The 16,309-nt window shown below is 37.3% G+C and overlaps 1 protein-coding gene across 2 annotated transcripts in view; it reads left to right on the forward strand.

The window, feature by feature from the left end:
* Positions 1–16,309, forward strand: part of LOC124619288 (kelch domain-containing protein 3) — a 110,807-nt gene that overhangs the window by 24,455 nt on the left and 70,043 nt on the right. For both annotated transcript variants that reach the window (XM_047145559.1, XM_047145560.1), the window contains exon 4: positions 13,126–13,313. In XM_047145559.1, the coding sequence (XP_047001515.1) occupies positions 13,126–13,313 (188 nt within the window). The remainder of the gene's footprint in view (positions 1–13,125; positions 13,314–16,309) is intronic.

Here is a 16,309-nt window from a genome sequence, read left to right on the forward strand (position 1 = left end):
GCTTCTCAGTATATTTATTCCTTAATGAAGTTTGTTGTAAATAATACATATCTTTTTCCAACTAACTGCTTAGTACACATTATCAGTACTAGGAATAAGAACAATATACATAAAGATTTAAAATCGCTTACTCTTGCCCAGAAAGGAGTCCAGTATTCAGCAATTCATATTTTCAGTAAGTTACCAGCAACTATTAAGAGTTTAGTTTCATACAAGGCACAATTTAAACATAATTTAAAAGAACTTTTGGTGGCAAACTCTTTCTATTTCATCCATGAGTTTCTCAACAAGTGCAGTAGACCATTTTAATGAAAATTTATTATACTTTAATTTTTGACAATACTTGGTTGTAATAGCCAAGAAACTAGCAAATGTCTGAATGATGGATTTAATGAAAGTAGATGTAAGTATTAAACCTATAAATATTAGAAGTTTAAATTTAATTTATGTACATAATTTTACTGTTTATTGACTGAGGATCATTAAAATTAATGAAACTCAAGTTTTTCTAATTACGTTTTTGTAATGTGTTTATCTGACATGTTCCACACCCAGGAGGATTCCCTCTTTTATGGGTCTATGGAATGAATAATTAATCTAATCATATCCCTACAAAGTGTTACACCCAGGTGTTTGTATGAGTTGGCTGATTCCAGCATTGACTCATTGATATTATAGTCAGAGGATATAATTTTTTCATTTTGTGAAGTGCAGAATTTTAAATTTCTGGGCACTTAGAGCAAGTGGCCAATCTCTGCACCACGTTGAAATTTTATCAGGTTCTGACTGAATATTTATGCAGCCTCTTTCAGAGAGTACTTCATTATAGACAACTGCATATCTGCCAAAAGCCTGAATTTATTATTAATATTGTATGCAAGGTCATTGATATACAATGTGAACAGCAAGGGTCCCAACACACTTCCCTGGGGCACACCTGAAGTTACATCTACAGCTGATGATGACTCTATCCAAGATACCATGCTGTGTCCTCCTTACAAAAGAAGTCCTCAATCCAGTCACAAGATTCATTTGAGACCTCATATGATTGTACTTTTGACAATATGTGTAGGCGCAGTACTGAGTCAAATGCTTTTGGGAAATCAAGAAATATTACATTACCTGGTTGCCTTGATCCAAAGCTTTCAGTATGTCATGTGAGAAAAGTGCAAATTGGGTTTCACATAATCGATGTTTTTGAAATCCATGCTGGGGTTGGCATTGAGGAGGCCATTCTGTTCAAGTTATCTCATTATGTTTGAGGTCAGAGTATGTTCTAAAATCTGCAACAAATCGATGTCAAGGATATTGGACAGTAGTTTGGTGGATCACCTCTGCTACCCTTCTTGTAGGTGGCTGTGACCTGTGGCTTTTCCAAGAACTAGCAAGATTTTTTGTTCAAGGGATCTATGAGAGATTGTAGTTAGAAGAGGGGCTAACACAGCTGCAAATTCAGTATAGAATCTGGCAGGGATTCCATCAGGCCCTGGAGCTTTGTTCAATTTTAATGACTTCAGCTGTTTCTCAACACCACTGACACTAATACATATTTCATTCATCTTTTCAGTGGTACGAGGATCAAATTGGGGCTTTGTAATGGAAAATTTGAAAACAGATTTTAGCATTTCAGCATTTGCTTTGCTACCCTCAATTTCACTTCCGGTCTCATTCACTAGGGACTGGCCACTAACAGCCTTTACATATGACCAGAATTTCTGTGGGTTCTGTGAAAGATCACTTGACAACATTCTGCTACAGTAGTCATTGAAGACATCACACAGTGCCCTCTTCACAGCCAAATGTGTTTCATTCAGCATATCTCTATCTATTGCCCTACATTTTGTTTTATGCCTATTATGTAGTAATCTCTGTTTTTTAGAAGTTTCTTTACAGTGACTGTATACCATTGATGTTCCCTCCCATTGTAAACTGTACATATCCATCCAGGGCATGGTTGATTATTCTTTTAAACTTGAGCCAGAGTTCCTCTACATGCTCCTTCCCTGTGCTAAATGTTTCAAGTTCCTAATTGAGATACAATTTTTTTATCTAGGTTACTGAACATCTACATCTTTCTGCTTGTGTTAATTGTCTTTTGCACTTTGGTAATCATTGCTTTCACAACTGCATCATGGTCACTGATACCAGTTTTGATGTGATCAAATAGGTCAGGTCCATGTGTTGCCTTAGATCCAATATATTTCCATCATGAGTAGGGTGCTATATGTCTGTTATAGGTAGTTTTCTGAGAAGGTGTTTTGTAAAGTTCCTGCGAATTACTATGGATAGAGGTTATACTCAACAGCCGCACCAAAATAATAATTGGCTCTTTCCACCAACCCCCAACTCAGATGATATATTAGCTGAACGGTTCAAAGAAAACTTGAATGTCATTACAAATAAGTACCCCACTCATACAGTTATAATTGGTGGAGACTTCAATCTACCCTCGATTTGTTGGCGAAAATACATGTTCAAAGCTGGTGGTAGACAGAAAACATCTTCCAAAATTGTACTAAATGCTTTCTCTGAGAATTACTTTGAACAATTAGTTCATGAGCCCACATGAATCGTAAATGGTTACGAAAACATCCTTGACCTCTTAGCCACAAATAATCCTGATTGTGTAAAGAGCGTCAAGACAGATACAGGGATTAGTGAACACAAGGTCATTGTAGTGAGGCTCAAAACCATATCAACCAAAACCACTATAAATAAACACAAAATATATCTCCTTAAAACAGCAGATAAAAATTTGCTTGATGCCTTCCTGAGAGTGAGTCTCCATTCCTTCCAAGCTAATTATGTAAGTGTAGACTAGATATGGCTCAAATTCAAAGATACAGTATCGAGAGCAATAGATAGATTCATACCGCATAAGTTAATAAGAGACGGGACTGATCCACCATGGTACACAAAACACGTCAGCACACTGTTGCAGGAGCAACAAAAAAAAAAGCATGCCAAATTCAGAAGAATGCAAAATCCCCAAGACTGGCTAAGTTTCACGGAAGCTCAAAATTTATTGCGGACGTCAATGCGAGATGCTTTTAATAGTTTCCCCAATGAAATATTGCCTCAAAATATGGTAGAAAACCCAGAGAGATTCTGGTTGTATGTAAAGTACACCAGTAGCAAAAAACATTCAATACCTTCTCTGCGCGATAGTGATAGAAATGTTACCGATGATGGTGCCACTAAAGTGGAGTTACTAAATACAGTTTTCCGTAATTACTTTGCGAAAGAAGACGAAGTAAATATTCCAGAATTCAAAACCAGAACAGCTGTTAGCATAAGTGACATAAAAGTAGATATCTTAGGTGTTGCGAAACAACTCAAATCACTTACGAAAGGCAAGTCTTCCGGTCCAGATGGTATACCAGTCAGGTTCCTTTCAGAGTATAGAGACACAATAGCGCCTTTCTTAGCAATCATATACAATCGCTCACCTGACGAAAGGTCTGTTCCTAAAGACTGGAAAGTAGCACAAGTCACACCAATATTCGAGAAAGGAAATAGGAGTAACCCATTGAATTACAGACCCATATAACTGATCTCAATTTGCAGTAGGATTTTGGGAGCATATACTGTACTCGAACATTGTGAATCACCTTGAAGAAAATGACTTATTGATACATAAGCAACACGGATTCAGAAAATATCATTCTTGTGCAACACAGCTAGCTCTTTATTCCCATGAAGTAATGAGTGCTGTCGACAAGGGATCTCAGATCGATTCCATATTCCTATATTTCCAGAAGGCTTTTGATACTGTTCCTCACAAGTGACTATTAATCAAATTGCATGCATATGGAGTATCGTCTCAGTTGTGTGAAAGGATTCATGATTTCCACCCAGAGAGGTCACAGTTTGTAGTGATAGACGGTAAATCATTGAGTAGAACAGAAGTGATATCTGGCATTCCGCAAGGTAGTGTCGTAGGCCCTCTGCTGTTCCTGATTTACATAAATGATCTAGGTGATAATCTGAGCAGCCCCCTTAGATTGTTTACGGATGACACTGTAATTTACCATCTAGTAAAATCATCAAATGATCAATTCCAATCACAAAATGATCTAGAGAGAATTTCTGTATGGTGCGAAAAGTGGCAATTGGCACTAAGCAAAGAAAAGTGCGAGGTCATCCACATGGGTACTAAAAGAGCTCGAACGGAAAGATTTAGGTGTTCCTTTTCCCCATGCGCCATTTGAGAGAGGAATGGTAGAGAAGTAGTATGAAAATGGTTCGATGAACCCTCTGCCCGACGCTTAAGTGTGAATTGCAGAGTAACTATGTAGATGTAGATGTCGTCGTGTCACACCCTCCACTGACAAAACTCTTAATTTTCCCAGTTCACTTTTGGATGGTTAAAGTCTTCGTCAATGATTACAATATGACTGGGATAGATAGGTACAAGTGCATTGATGTTTTCTCCGAAGTTTTTGGTTACATCAGGCAATGAGTATGGTGGGCGATAGAGGAATCCAATTATCATTTTATGCCCACCAATGATACTGAGTCTTGCCCAGTCACACATGCAGCTTCAGTTCCTATCTCAGTGGATTTGAGTTCAATATCTACTGTCATCTCCATTTCCCACTTGCCTATCCTTTTGATACACACATAAATTTTCCCCAAAAATCTCACTACTACAAATTTCAAGTTTCAGCCAGCTTTCTTTACCTAGTATTATGTGAGTTTCACTGCTTTTCACAAGCACTTAAAACTCTGACATTCGGTTGTGTACGCTTTGGCAGTTTACCATTAGGATTTTAATACTCTCACCCGTTCGAGGCATTTTTTTCGATCTTACACTGATACTTCTGGGTTTCTTACAGCTGTCATTTCCTGGATTGGATTGAGGGTAGCCTAATCTAAAAAAAACCTTGTGTGCATCCCACACACAGTCAGCTACCTGAGTAGCAGCCTTTGATGTGTAGTTCACACCTGACCTGCCTATTTAGGGCAATCCTACAGTTCTCAACCCTGTGGCACAAATACAGGAAGTCACAGCCTAGCTTGTCACAGAACCTTCAAAGTATCTGATTCAGTCAATCCGCTCAACTCAGAACCAAGGGACCACAACCAGTTCTGGGGACAATGCTGCAAACTGTGAGCTTTGTTTAAACTCCATGTGCAAGGCTGGTCTTCTCAACCTTCTCTGCCAGTCCCAGGAATAACCCAAGAATGATCTCAAAGCCCAGATGACAGGCATCATTTGTTCCAACATATACCATTGTCTGCAGTTGGTTGCACTCTGTTTCTTGAGTGGCTGCTGGAATAGCCCCTTCAACATGTTGAATGAGGCCCTGAGGCATACACACTGAGTGCACCTGATGTCCTCTCGTGCCCCTTACTGCCATTTCCCTAAGGGCTACAATCATCCACCACATGTATGAACTGCCAACAATTAATAGACCCCTATTCTTTTGCTTTTGCCACCGTCTGACACCAGACCAAACAGTTTTTCCTAAAACAGGTGAAGTGAGACCCACTGGCTCCGTTCCATTTTCAGTGAAAGACAGCACCTCAAACTTGTTGGTTAGGGGGATTGGTACAACAGCCTTAGTCCTCTCTGGTCCTGGTCCACCCTGTACATGCCACTTGCAGTCAATCAAGTAGATGGGTAATGACAGATCTTGTACTTTCTGCAGAGGAGACAGAATCTACAGGAGAGGATTATACTTGAGGTACCTCTGGTACAGGTATCACAGGTACACAATTCTCAGGAGCCCTTCCAACACACCAATTTGCAGCAGCCGCCAATTGTTTGACAGTAGTCAAGGCAATTTCAAGCTGCGCACGAATGTCAACCAATTCAATCCATGTTCGAGAACAGCATTCACAGTGGGGCTCTATGTTGGCTAGTGCAGTATATTACAAAGCAGTGAACAAAGAACCTTAAATTAAGCTCATTGATTATCATTTGGTCTGTTGAGCTAAAAAGTTGCTAATTCCCTGTAAGAAATGAAATAAATACACAAAACGAGATACCTATAAAGGCAACACAAAAACGTGTGGTAAAAATTGGTAGTTTCCTAAAACGTTTTGAGATTAATTATAATTGTTAGCAAACTGAAAAACAGGGTTAATTTATGGTAAATGCAGATAATATATATTGGGTTACTCCTTTTTTAAGGGAAAACTAGATGTAACATAATATGTTTGTTAGAAAATCTGCTACAGTAGCTAGATCACAAATGCCGATTGGCTACAAATTGCATGTAGATTAAACAAAGGACAATGGTAGCTTCAGGAAATTCTCAGAAATGTACTTTTATTTGTATTGATGTACAATGAAATTCAGGGGTAATGTATTCTTTGGCTGAACTGTAAACCACAAACGCTGATTTGCTACAAAATAACTTTTGTATCCAAAACACTTGTACCGGTAATTTGTGAAAATACAGTTTCGGAAGTGTCCAAAAATTCTCAAAATAACCTGTTTCTCATGGAATTGTACAGTGAAATTGGAGAACAATTGTTTTGAATGAGGATAGGCCTACTGTTCCCAAAATTTTAAAAAAGCACAATTTCTTTTAAGTTGGAAATTTCACAGTATATCACAATACAAATGGGTATTGATACAATCAATGAAAGATTATTCAGAAACAATGTGAACAGTAAAACATGTGAACCTAGAACTTTAAATTGGCAACCGATCTCGTACACATGGTCTCACACAAGGGAAAATTTCAAAGTCAGCTTTTATATATAAATAAATGTGCGTATTACACAGGTTTCACTTAGCTACATTAGTGTGCCAAACAAGAACATTGCATTGTGAGTTTGTCTTGATCAAAATCACTAAAATGTGCAGCACCAACAAAACTCGTCTTCTGCCTGTTGCAGCTAACAATGCTGACTTATACTGTATCACCCCAGTACATCCTTGTCAAGTGTGATAGATTTTGGTTGTTTCTGTGTGAACCATTTGTCCAACAGTGAGAAATTCATGATGCTTCTGTTTCATATGCATCTCAGTGTCAGACACAGTTTTGGAACACTCCTCTGTTGCTGATGTGTCAGAAGAAAATGAAACCAACAAGACATCACCAAGAAGATCCAAAACTTAATACTTCAACATAATCTGGTTCTAACACTCAAAGTAAATGTAAAAAGAATAGCAGGCATTAGTTTCAGAATGATACTCATAATTTATGGTAAAAAATTGTGTGGTATAAAGTTAATTTAAGCCTTTGCATTTTTCTTGCTGTTGCAGTTTTTGCAAATATTAGTGTATTTTGTTGAATTTGTCATATCACTCAAAGAATTTTATGACTTGTTGGTGGTTGTCAGTTTGCTTATCGTCGGTGAAGAAACAATACCGTGTAAGTAGCAAAATAAGAATTTTATATGAGGGACAAAAAACTGTCTAAAATGCCTAATACATTTCACAGTGGTACTAAATTTACATCGTAGCACTACAAGGAAATATTTGATCAAATGAAAATGTGAAACAAAGAAAAACACACTTTTACAAAGCTTAATTACAGTACATACACAGAATCGTCTCTGTATTTATGCCATGATCTGTTACTTACGCGGTATTTGTTTGTCAGTCTCCCGGCATGACTTGATACATTTACGTTGGTATTTGGTGCTGAGAAAATTAGTAAGAACACGTTTTGGGGCATTAATCAGTTTTTTTTTTTTTTTTTTTAATGATCTCATAGAAACATTTTAAATAAATATACTGTTCACGTAGTTCCAATAATGTCTGCACATTTCTTCAAGAAAAATCCTAAACATCACTCAAAGCAGCAACAGAGAATTATGCTGCACTGATACTCATCACATACTTTCCTCCACAATAATTTTAATTCATAAGGATTGTTGTCATAATAACTATGACAATCTTTAGGAAGAACAGATTTAAGTTGTTGTAAATGATCCCATTTGGATTTCTTGATTTTCAGTCTTTCCTTGTATCTCCAAGAATTTTCCTCGGGTGCCTCGGTAATTCTTGCCACACCTTGTCGAAAGAGCACTTGTAGTAAATAATACCATTTGGACGGTACTGTAGCACCCTCAGATTGGTAACTGTAGGCCCTTTTTAACAGCACTTCCAGGCGTAATTTATTCGTACAGCCACAAACTTTTCTCTGTGTAGTTGATGAAAAAGGAATAATCTAGGTAATGGACTTTGTATGGCTCTGGCTTTTTTTCTTGCTTCTTTAGATATCATAGCGTATTGGCTAGGAAGTGTAACTTCACGTCCTTTAAGCTTGCACTCAATGGAACTGTGAACTGAGTCACGTTCCATGTGAGTATGGTCTTTCTTCAAAAACTTTTGTGTAATCAATACTCCAGTGTCAATTGCTAATCTTAAAAGAGCATTTGATAATATCACATTTCTGTTCAGATGTGTGCGGCCGTGAGAATACAGAATGACTAGAACGAGATTTTCCTTAATCATTCTGGATAGGGTGTCCACGATGCATGAGGCAAAACATGATGCTACTAAATCACCTTGTGTTTCATCAAACCAGTAACATACTGCATCACGACTTTCTAAATTATACATTGTAAAGTTATGAACAGCCGACTTTGTTTTATAATAAACTGCACTTGCACTTAAAAATGGAGCTACTTTCATGGCCTGTAAGTCTATGGTGTACACTGAGCAGAGCTTCTGCTGGGCTTCTTTCTTGTCAGCATCTTTTTGCATTCTTGCCTGCTCTTTCTGCTCTGTGTGTTGCTTCCACACGTCTTCACTCAAGTTACCAAGCCTGTAACTACAACGCAAGTCGCACTGGTCTTTCTTGGAGGAAAATAAGCTAATATTACCATCTTCTAAAATCAAGTTAAAGGTAGCCCGACTCAATGGTGAAACCTTCTCCGCATGACATTTTTCCACATAGAGTCCATACAACTGTTGTTTGGATTGTAGAATAGGCTCAAGGTAGAACTTCGAGGAGGATTTCCTGCAGTAATGCGATGGAAGTTTTGGAAGAGAGTTCAGGAATTCTTTCATGAAAGTTCTCTCATCTTTCTTCTTCATCTGTTTGATTTGAGGTTATGACACGATTCTGTATCAGGACTCATCCCATGTGTGAAATTACCCAGCCAATATCGGACACTCCATTCTTCAATCCCAAGAGTATTGAGAAACATCTTTTTGCATACTTTGTTTCCCCAGCTCATTTTTCAAATGATAAATGAGCGTCCATTTTCTCCTGGATTTGCCAGTGTTCTTCCCTGGATGTTTGGTTGGAATTATGTCCACATGGTTGATAATGTAAACCTTCCTCTGATCCTATGACCTTGTTTCCCAAAATGGGTTAAATACTGCCTGCCTATCATCAGCAGAAAACTGATAACACTTCCTTTCAACGGATTTCTGGCACATCTTCGAAGTACATGTTGGACCTAATTTTCGTGCCTCTCTTGGAGTATCATGAGTGATTTTTACCAATTCGACTTCTGTTGTATCCAATGTACACCTGTCCATGCATTCTTAGAATTTTATTGACATTTTTCTTCCAATCTTCAGGATGTGGTTTAGACTTCCTTTTCCAGTCACTGTTTACGTCACCATAAAATTCTTGGCCTTCTCTGGAAGCATCATTATTGCTCCCATGATCTTCCGATAATTTATCCAGAGTGTTTGGCAAAGAATGAGCACCATCGCATAGCAGTTAATGTGAAGTACTGTCGTCTTTTGTGGAAACTGTGACTGTGGTTTCATTTTGAGCATTGTTGGATACAGCCACTGAAGTTTCTAGATGGAAAAATATTTATAAATTAATTTAAGCAGACAAAGATGAAGGTCAAATTCATGTATTTATGAGAACGACAGCATGAGTAATACTATTGACAATAATCCCATGGAAATTTTCCTGCGATGAAATTAATTTTTCCTCGGTAAATGTAACTTCAGCGTTATGACTTCTCTCGCCAGTTGTTTGTTCTGCATTTATGGAAGATCCTACAAGAAAGTGGACAGTCTAGAAATCTTTGGCAGAAATGAATAAAGCACAGAACGAGTGAAGTGGGAGCGGTCTGATTTATATCACAATAAGACACTTGTGGTGCTACTATCATTCAAAGGTGAATAATAAAACAATTTTCTTACCAATGTCAGTCACTCTCAGGAATGATTCACCACTTTCATAAGCTGATTTTAGCTGAGAAACAATTTCTTCTTCAGTAAGAAGATAGTCATCTATATTTGCTGTCCATTATCACGAATGAAGCTACAAGCATGGAACTACTTTTGAGCACTGTTAAATACGTAATAAGGCAGTAACAATGTGACTTTTGTATTTACGCGGTATTGTTTACAGTATCCATAGATTGTAGATACGCGGTATTTAATTCCCTACTGTTCTGCGGTATTGCCATCTATTTATTTGCTGTGTCACATACGCAGTATTGTTTTAGTAATTTTTTCCTGGTAAATAATTAAAAATTCAGCATTATGGCGTTAAGAGCAGACGCGCGTACGGTCAACGACATCATCTGACTGAAAAATGAAAAATTGGTAATTTGTCAGTTGCGCGGTATTGTTTCTTCATCGACGTTATGTAAGTACAGCTCTTATTTTATGATGACAGTAAATCTTACTTTGTTTTACAGTGTGAAAAATGTAGTCAATTAAAGTTGGTAGATTCTGACCATTATATTGATGAACTCTGCAATCTGTTATTATTCAACCTAACAGTCAGATTTTTCCATTCCATAAATTTATTTTGGTGAAATAGAATGTTTCTTTAAACAGTGCATAACTGTCCCTAGTATTGTTTAATCAAAGGGAACTAAATGCAGGCTACTGCTCAGGTGAAGATTGCTACTGCAGATAGGTTTGTGTATGCGTTCTTTAGTCGATTTATAACACCAATAATAATATTAAAAAAATGTCATTATAACTGAAGTGCTAAAGCACTTGACCCTGTAGTTTTGATAAAAACTTCTGAATCTTTTTTTTTCTCTCCCTGTAAAATACAGTGCTCTTGAGTACTTTCCACACTTAATGCTGTGTAATATTCACAAATTGCTACACCTAACCAATTACTTGGGGATACTTAAAACTATTATGCGAGTAATGAGCATTCCTCAGTAGCTCACACATCATATTTATCTGTGGAAAGCAAGGGTACAAGTTTGAGTCGAGCCTAGTGCACAGTTGTAACATGTCATTTAGTTTCATCCATCCAAATGGCTAAATGTTATGAACAGTATTAACTATACCTTTCTTGATTAAAATGAGTAAAATATTAAAGTTATTTGATACAATTAAAATGAAATCATTGAACAGATAGAGGACAACAAGGGTGACTACAGCTGAATTTAATGGATCTAGACCAGTGGTTCCCAACCTGGGGATAATTACCCCCAGAAGGGTAAGATGATTTTTTTTTTCTTTTGGTGGGGGTGGAGGGGGGAGCTGGGGAGGGGAAAAACAAAAGGGTTTCAGTAATGCTACTAATTATTTGTAAAAGGTCATTACTATTATCATTATTTCATAGGACTGAAACACTGGTTATGTAAGTTATCTATTATAACATTTGTAAAAAATGCTAACATTAATACATGACACAATGTGGTGTAGGTCACAGCTTTTGAAACTTACCTGTTGTTGTTGTTGTTGTTGTTGTTGTTGTTGTTGTTATTTACAAGCTAGGTACAGTGCACACATTTTAACTTGGATGATTCTAAATGGGGATACGGGGCATGGTTGAAGCAGGTTTTGCTAGAGAGAGGAGTGGTGCAGAAATGTATGTTTTGTAACAAGTGTCTGCCCTTAATGTCTTCAATGTGGGTGGGTAGCATTCTTTTGCGAGAAGGGTCTGGAGAACTGCTTCATTATTCTATAACAAAAATTGTTAGAAGTAGGCAATACCACTTGTCTCACTGACTCATTAATTCATGGTTTAATAAAGCACCTACAAAAACTAAATATACATCTTCATTCATTTTATAAATAAAAGTGTTCAAAGAAGATTTTTCATTCCGAAGTTTAGTCAGGCACTAACGTTGATCTGAGGTGGGGTGTACGTTAGTAGCTAATACCTCATTACAGTCAGGGTAATAGTCTCAGAAGGGTTGTGAACCACTGATTAGGACAAAAATGGTCTGGGATATGCAATGAATCAAGGGGTATATTAACAAGTGAAGCACCTATTATGCACTTCATTAAAATTAACTGTCACTATTAAATATCCAGCATGCTAGAATAGCTGTAGGTCAGCAGCAAATTTTCAGTTAATCTAAACATAGTCAAAAATGGTATTTCCGAAGATGTGAAAACCATGACAGAAATGTGCAGTGATCAGTTACAGTGCATACAGGTAATCTGTACAATGATTTGAAAATGGGTCTCGGCCCAAAACTAGTCATCAAGTGGTAAAAAAAGTAAAAGTTTTTCATTTTACTGGAAATTGTTTGTGTTGGTCTATCTAAGTAAGTTTAATATAGCGAAATTGATAGGCTAACAACTTTTCCTCAGTTCTAGTGAATACCTGCTGTCATTAATTTCCTAATTAGGGAAAGCTGTCTTTAAGCCAAAAGTTGGTTTGAATACCTCAGTACTTTACTAGGCTTGGTCCAGGTGGAGGTGGTGTATTATTGCATTACTTTGAAATCATTTACCCAGCTAGTTTTTTTTTTATAAAGGACCTACATTTTAAAGTGTACTCTGAACTGTTGTATAACCTGGCATCACATTAACAAATTGGTTTTAGATGTGAAAGAAGTACTGACAGAAAAAAAATTCTAGGACTGACTAGATCAACCTCAAACTTTTTGATTTATAGGCTTGCATTTAACTTCTGAGCTAAAGATCCTCTTCAATTGTTGGTTTAAATTTTCAAGGTCACATCGATATTTATCATAGAAGAATAGTTTATTTTAATAATTGAAAATAAGGTTTTAATCTCTACTGCCTTGTCTGGTGAAAGTTATATTGATTTGGCTCTCTTTTCTCCTTACTTCCTGTGAAGGATTTGTAAAAAAAGAAAAAAAATGTGTGTGTTAATAAAAAAGATAGTGTTACTAAATTATGTAGGCATTTTAGTAACAGTGTTCTCAGTGTTCTGCTCCAAAAATCTGTTTTATTCTAAATTATCAATTGCATGATCACATCCCTTAGAAAGTTATCAGTTCATTCACTGCTATTTTCAGATAATTTAACTTGGAGCAGTCCCAAAGTGAGTGGGATGATTCCTGCTGCAAGAGATGGACATTCAGCTTGTGTAATTAATAATCAAATGTTTGTCTTTGGAGGCTTTGAGGAACAGATGGACAGATTTTCACAAGATGTCTATGCTTTAGACCTGCGCACAATGGTGTGGAGATACATAATAACTCAGGTACTTTCATACTTCTATGCATATAGATAGTAATGGTCTTAATTTGTTTCATCATATGTCCCTTGATTTGTTTAATTCTATCTTCCTACCATGTTCGTCTTTCCATCTGTGCACTTGTAATACACTCAGCATAATATTTTTTACGTATTCTAATCTTGTCATCTACTGCTCTTTCCAGCAGTGAGTGAGCTACCCTTAGGTATCTTAGTATGAATTAGCACACACTCTATGAATCACTATTTCTTTTCTCAGCACTTACCAGTTTCAATCTGCTGGGCACACACGTTTGATATATCCATTTCATCTGCAGCATTGTTTTGTAGCATGACCTTACAAAAGCTAGAATGAAATTTCACTCTGCAACAGTGTGAGCACTGATACGAAACTTTATGGCAGGTTAAAACTGTGTGTCAGATCAATACTCTAATTCAGAACTTTGTGTATCACGGGCAGGAGCTGTATCAGCTGAGCTACCCGGTCATGATTCGTTACTCCTCCCCACAGCTTTACTTCTGCCAGTACCTCATTTCCTACCTTCCAGATTTAACAGAAGTTCTGCAAAACTTGCAGGACTAGCAGTCCTGGAAAAAAAGGTATTGGAGAGACATAGGTTAGCCACAGCCTGGGGGGTGTTTCCAGAATGAAATTTGTCACACTGTAGTGGAGGGTGCAGTGAATTCTGGAAACATTCCTCAGGCTGTGGCTAAGCCATTAATCTGCAATATCCTGGGGGTCTTTCTAGAACAAAATTTTTGATTCTGCAATGCAGTGTGCGTTGAAAAGAATTTCATTGTGGAAGCATCCCCTAGGCTATGGCTAACCTGTGTCTCCACAATATCCGTTCTTCCAGGAAAGCTAGTGCTGCAAGTTTTCCAGAACTTCTGTGAAGTTTGGAAGGTAGAAAATGAGGACAGGCCATGATTTGCATTGTGGTGCCTCAGCTCTGTGAAAGGCAAAGCTTGCGAGTTAGAGTCTTGGTCCAGCACGCTGTTAAAACCTGCAAGGAAGATTCATTTCAAAAGCTTCTCTTCTCATCTACACTGCTCATTGTCCACATTTCACTCCCTTTTAAGGACATACACTTAAGACAAATACTTTTGGAAAAGACTTTCTGATGATGCTTCAGTTTGTATTCAGTATTAACAGATTTCCCCCTTTTTAAGTTCTTTTCTAGTGATAGCCAGTCTGCATTTCATATCCTCTCTGCTTTGGCTACCATCAATTATTCTGCTGCCCAAATAGCAAAACATATTTACTGTATTTAGTGCCTCATTTCCTAATCTAATTCCCTTATCATCACCTGATGTATTTTGACTACATACCATTACCCTTATATTATTTTTGTTAACATTCATCTTGTACCCTCCTTTCGAGACACTGTCAGTTTCACTCAACTGCTCTTCGAAGACCTTTGCAGACACTGATGGATTTACAGTGTCATAATCAAATCCCAAGCTTTTTATTTATGCTCCCAGAACTTTTAATTTCCTTTCCAAACATCTTCCTGGTTTCCTTTGCAGCTTTCTCAGTGTACAGACTGAATAATGTTGGAGGTAGGCTGCAACTCACTCCTTTCTGAATTACTGCTAACCTTTCATGTCCTGCTACATTTATAACTACAGTATTGTTTCTCTACAAGTTGGAGATAACCTTTTGCTTCCTTTATTTTATCTCTGCTACCTTCAGAATTTCAAAGAGTTCATTCCTTGAAAACAGTATCTAAATCTACAAATATTATAAATGTAGGTTTGTCGCTCTCCATCCTATCTTCTTTGAGAAGTCATAGGGTCATTATTTCCTTGTGTGTTCCCATATTTTTGTGGAACCCTAATTGCACTCCCCTGAGAGTGAATTTTACCAGTTTCTCCATTCTTCTGTAAGTAATTGTCAGTATTTTGCAACCATGCCTTATTAAAGTTATGATTTCGTAATAGTCACATCTGTCAGCACCAGCATTCTTTGGAACTGGAATGTGACAACATTCATCTGTATCACCTGGCTGATAGTTCCTGCATATTGGGTGAAATAGTTTCAGCATTGCTGGTTCTTCCAAGGATCTCAGTGATTCTAAGGGAATATCATCTACTCCAGGGGCCTTCTTTCATTGTATGTCTTTCACTGTGCTGTCAAATTCTTCACACAGTATTGTGTCACCCTTATCATTTTCATCTACTTCCTCTCCCTTTCTGCAATAAGCCCTTTTATGAATTCCTTCCACCTTTCAACCTTCCCTTCTTCGTGCAATTCCTACATTGCATTGTGCTTAAGACTGATTTGCCATTGAGCTCTTACTTTTCATACAAGTTCTTCTCTTTTCTACAAAGGTTTGTTGTATTTTTATATAGGTGCTATCTTTCCCATAGTCAGGCTTGCTTGTGCAACTTTAGATATTTTCCTAGATTGCTCCTTTGCACATTCTGTCGTACTTAATATTTAGGTATCTGTATTCCCTTCTGCCTGCATCATTTGTTGTATTTTTATACTTTCTCTTTTTGTCTCTGAACCCTTGAGCAGGCTTGCCATTTTTCATACACGAGCAGCTGCATGGCATACTTCATACACATGTAATGAATATCTGTCTTTATGTATCTGAGGTAAACATATATCAAAATCACAGTGTGACCATAGTTTAATCAGACAATGATAAAATAAACTTCATAATGTGAGCTAAAGCAGAATTCAATTAAACAGTAATGAAATAAACTTTTATTATATGCTCAGATACCACAGACATGTTATACCCCACATTAATGACCCACTCAAAGCATTAAACAGCATAGCTGCATCAGATCCCAGCCAGCTGTGATTTCAGTTACTAATTACATTGTAGGTAACTGCCTCATTGTGGGATTGCACTGCTAGCTCATTATCTGTGTCATTTCCTTGCACGGATTGTAAATGTTTTCTCACCTAGCTTGCTGTTTGTTTCATATCACTGCTGCTTACTTGGATGTATGACAACACAGTTATCACTGTGTTACTTGAAGCAATAATGA

Source organism: Schistocerca americana, chromosome 6 (genome assembly GCF_021461395.2).
Source record: "Schistocerca americana isolate TAMUIC-IGC-003095 chromosome 6, iqSchAmer2.1, whole genome shotgun sequence".
NCBI lineage: Eukaryota > Metazoa > Arthropoda > Insecta > Orthoptera > Acrididae > Schistocerca > Schistocerca americana.